We start from the raw sequence: 3,659 nt of genomic DNA, 5'->3' as shown, positions 1-3,659 counted from the left end.
ACAAAAACAAATCAACTTTAATTAAAAATAGATAAGACAGGGTGGCACAGTGGGGCAGTGGTTAATGCTGTTGCCTTTCTGGTTGGAGTTTGCATGTTCTCCCTGTGCTAATGTGGGTTTACTCTGGTTTCCTCCCACAGATTAAAAGTATTCATGTTAGGTTAATTGGCAACTTGAAATTGCCCCTTGGTGTGAATGGTCGTCTGTCTCTATGGACTTGCGACCTGTCCAGGGTGTCCCCCGCCTCTCGCGCAATTATGGCTGGAGATAAGAAACCAGTTCCCCATCACCCGGAAAAGAGAAGTGGGTAAAGAGGATGGATGGTTGAATAAGCTATTCCTGTTTCCACTATTGGTACAGATTCCAGTATGAAAAGAGAACACAACACTCGTATGTGACTGATAGATCAAAAAAATGAAATTTATTGCTGCTTCCATGCATGCAATGACACAACTGAAAACACTGTAAACTCAATATGTCTGTCTCCTAACCCCCGCAAAGTTTCATTTACTGCAAACACCCACAAAAACAAACAAAAAATTAAGAAGCAAGCACTGAATAGTGAACTGTGAATACATTAATGCCCACAATTTTTAAATACAAAACACTGACATGACTGAAACAAGGACTTACAGAAAGACAAAATAAAGTTTCTCCAAAAAACTTTTTGTTTGATTTTTACACTTTTACAATTTTTTATTTTGTCAATTTCACAGTTTCTTGGGAGATATAATTACCTGTGAGCTGCATAAACAGGGAAATAAGCTTCAGTTTCTGCCTGACAGGTCAACTTCACAGGTAAGAGTATTCATTCAGAGAGACAAAGATGACTGGACGAGCAGGTTTTTCTTATGAAAGTGAGATCATCACTGTTGTGTGATGCGTGTGACAGATGGCTGATGACAAAAAAACAGAGCGCACTCTGAGTTGCCAATTGTTATTACCTATTTTGTTGCTGTTGTTGTTGTTGTTGAAGAAGCAACTTGTTGATGGTCAAACCCACAGCAGTAGCTTTGGTTTGATGTGCTTGGCTCAGCACGGGAGGAACAGTCACACCTACACCAAAAACCACACAACCGTAAAGCCGCTTCACTTCAAATTAAATCAAACTCCATGCAGAAACTGCATCACCTGTGCACCGGTACATTTTTTACATTTCAGTTATGTGAAAACAGTTGAAAATCAGAGCTCATACATGTGAAAACAGCTGTCTGTGTATTTAGACTTAAAAGGTGAAAGTCTTATTGTTGAGTTATTGGCCAGTAGGACCTTTTCGAAAAAGAAGATCTCTGTTTCTTTTATTGTTCGACTGCTGAAGGTTCTTTCCTGGTCATTAATCTTTTGTATGAGCTCAGGCAGTTCATCCATTTTATTTTGGAATTTCACCCATCCGTAGATTAGGTAAGTTGCACCTTTTTCTACTGTGAAGATGTGATGTCCTTCAGGCCGAGCAATCCCTAAAGAAGGAGTACAAATAAATCCTGTTAGCATACACAGATCTGAATACCTGGTGGAAGAATATAAGAAGCAGATTATTTATGCTAACCGTCTAATTTGCTTGTTTTGACGACTTTTGTTGAGTTTCTCTCGTGTAGAGCTTCCTGTCAACAAATAGGCACAAAGTAAGTATTCAGATCCGCCGAAAGATGAGATATTTGTGTCAAAATATTTCTGTCAGAGCTGGAATCGGTTTCTCACCTGGTTGCTGGATAACGGTGCGATGGCCAATGGTGTGATGGCTGATGGTTCAATGGCTGATGGTTCGATGGCTGATGGTTTGAAGAAGAAATAACAAGCGATAAGGCCAGTAACAGAAGCCACAAGGAGCAAGCTTATCACCACTATCAGAGCAGCTGCCCACTTAAAGAAGTCACGGGGTCCTCTTGGTTGATGAGGAGCTACCAAATGGCCTGCAGCCATTGTGTACAGCCTCCTGTCCCCCATCAGTGTCTCCTCCAGTGCTGCCTGTTGTTTGTCCATAATGCACAATGTGAAACCTGCACTCACTCATGGCTCCTTAATATACCCTGTGTCTTCCCACACAGACAGAAACAGTGGGAATCCCAGACTCGCTCTGGCTCCGCCCTCCCTCTTCTGCGCAACGAAAACAAGGAAGCACGATATCAGTGAGGGAATCCCTCTGTCTCCTACACCAGTTTAATGATTAAACTTTACTGTCTTTTAATGTCATTTAAACTCTCGCTGTTATATTTGAGTCTCTGACAGACTTTATCACGCTCACATGGAAACTGCTTCAGTCTCGAGCTGAAACGCTGTCATTTATGGGCCACTTTTGCACCAGGCTCATGTTGCATAGAGAAATTTCCACATTTTATTCTTGTAGAATGGCAAGATTGTTTTGTTTTTTTTAATCTCTTTTTCCCATACAATTAGCACAAAAATCATTGCATTCTTCCAGACTTGCAGACTTGAGCAATCTAGCAGTTACACAGTTAAGCACTTTGAGTCGCCTTGTGCTGAAAAGTGCTATATAAATAAATGTACCTACCTACCTACCTACCTACCTACCTACCTACCTTACACTAAAGGTTAAAGAGAATACAGTAACATCAGAAAAAAAATCAGTTCAAGAGTTAGTAAACCTGAATTGTTTTTGCAAAAACTCACTGAGCTGTTTGCGCAAAAGGTGTCTTTATTGTCTGATCATATATTTGGGCCATTTCTGTTTCTACATGATCACATTTTTTTGAAGAAGAAAATTGTGCAACTTTAAGCAAAGCTCGTCTTTTATTTTTGCCATTATGACATGGGAAGTTTGGAAAGTGTGTCGTTCACAAGTGTGCTGACTTTAACGTCAGCACATTTTGCTTGTCTATACTTGCGATCCCAAATTAGATAAGATCACTTGCTAAATTTTATTAACGCACATCTAACCACATATTTCCAAAGGGCTCAGTTGCCGTTGCAATTTTGTCGTAGGCGGATAATGAAGCAAGGTTTCATGACTGTTAGCATAAATTCATAACACAGCCCCTTTTTTTAAAGGCAAACCAGTTTTACTGCCTTGTAAAAACGGCAGAATCTGTTTGATGTCATCTCTGATTACAATTGGCAGTGCCATCATTGTGTGCAGGACCTGCGTGGGTGGAACATCACATCAACAACGTTATGCCTCTCTTATTGTATCACCTTTTTTTATCCTACGTTTCAGTCCAAAGCAGAGGTGAGAAAACAGAAAGCCTGGCCGAAACACAATATACAAAAAGCAAAAAATGACGACGGGACCTGAAACACCTCAGTCTCTGTAGGTGGAGAGTTTAACCCATTTGGCAGGAAATTCCTTCACAGGAGAAACTGAGCTCTTGCATCACTGTTATTGTCACTCCCACTCACAGAGCCAAACAGTCCCTTGAATCAGCACTTTGTTCTATATCTGTCTTGGCTTCAGCCTTGGCTGCCTGTGTGCTCAGATGATATGCAAAACTGCTTATCTGTGGTTGTTAACATAGTCTAGCCTTTTGCAGTTTTTTTTTTATCTCACTTGTATATCCTTGGTTTCAAGGTCTGCAGGTTGAGTGCAGAACACGTAGGTGGTTTCGGACTGTTGGCTGAAATCTTTCCAAGGAAACCTGATAGAAAAACAGGCCAATACCCTAAAATTGTGAATTAAAAAAGTTGGTTTCATGAAGGTCTAAGTA

At 40.5% G+C, this 3,659-nt stretch overlaps 1 protein-coding gene across 1 annotated transcript; it reads right to left on the bottom strand.

The window, feature by feature from the left end:
• Positions 1-427: 427 nt before the first annotated feature.
• LOC112450231 lies at positions 428-2,011 on the bottom strand. Its single transcript, XM_025004007.2, has 3 exons — positions 1,699-2,011; positions 1,547-1,601; positions 428-1,457 (listed from the first exon to the last, which is right to left on the bottom strand). Exons 1-3 carry the CDS (start codon positions 1,978-1,980, stop codon positions 1,183-1,185), a joined length of 612 nt encoding a protein of 203 aa, XP_024859775.1. The 5' UTR covers positions 1,981-2,011; the 3' UTR covers positions 428-1,182.
• Positions 2,012-3,659: the final 1,648 nt, after the last annotated feature.

Source organism: Kryptolebias marmoratus, linkage group LG24 (genome assembly GCF_001649575.2).
Source record: "Kryptolebias marmoratus isolate JLee-2015 linkage group LG24, ASM164957v2, whole genome shotgun sequence".
NCBI lineage: Eukaryota > Metazoa > Chordata > Actinopteri > Cyprinodontiformes > Rivulidae > Kryptolebias > Kryptolebias marmoratus.
Note: the sequence above shows the minus strand (reverse complement) of the source record. Positions and strands in the feature narration are given on the sequence as shown.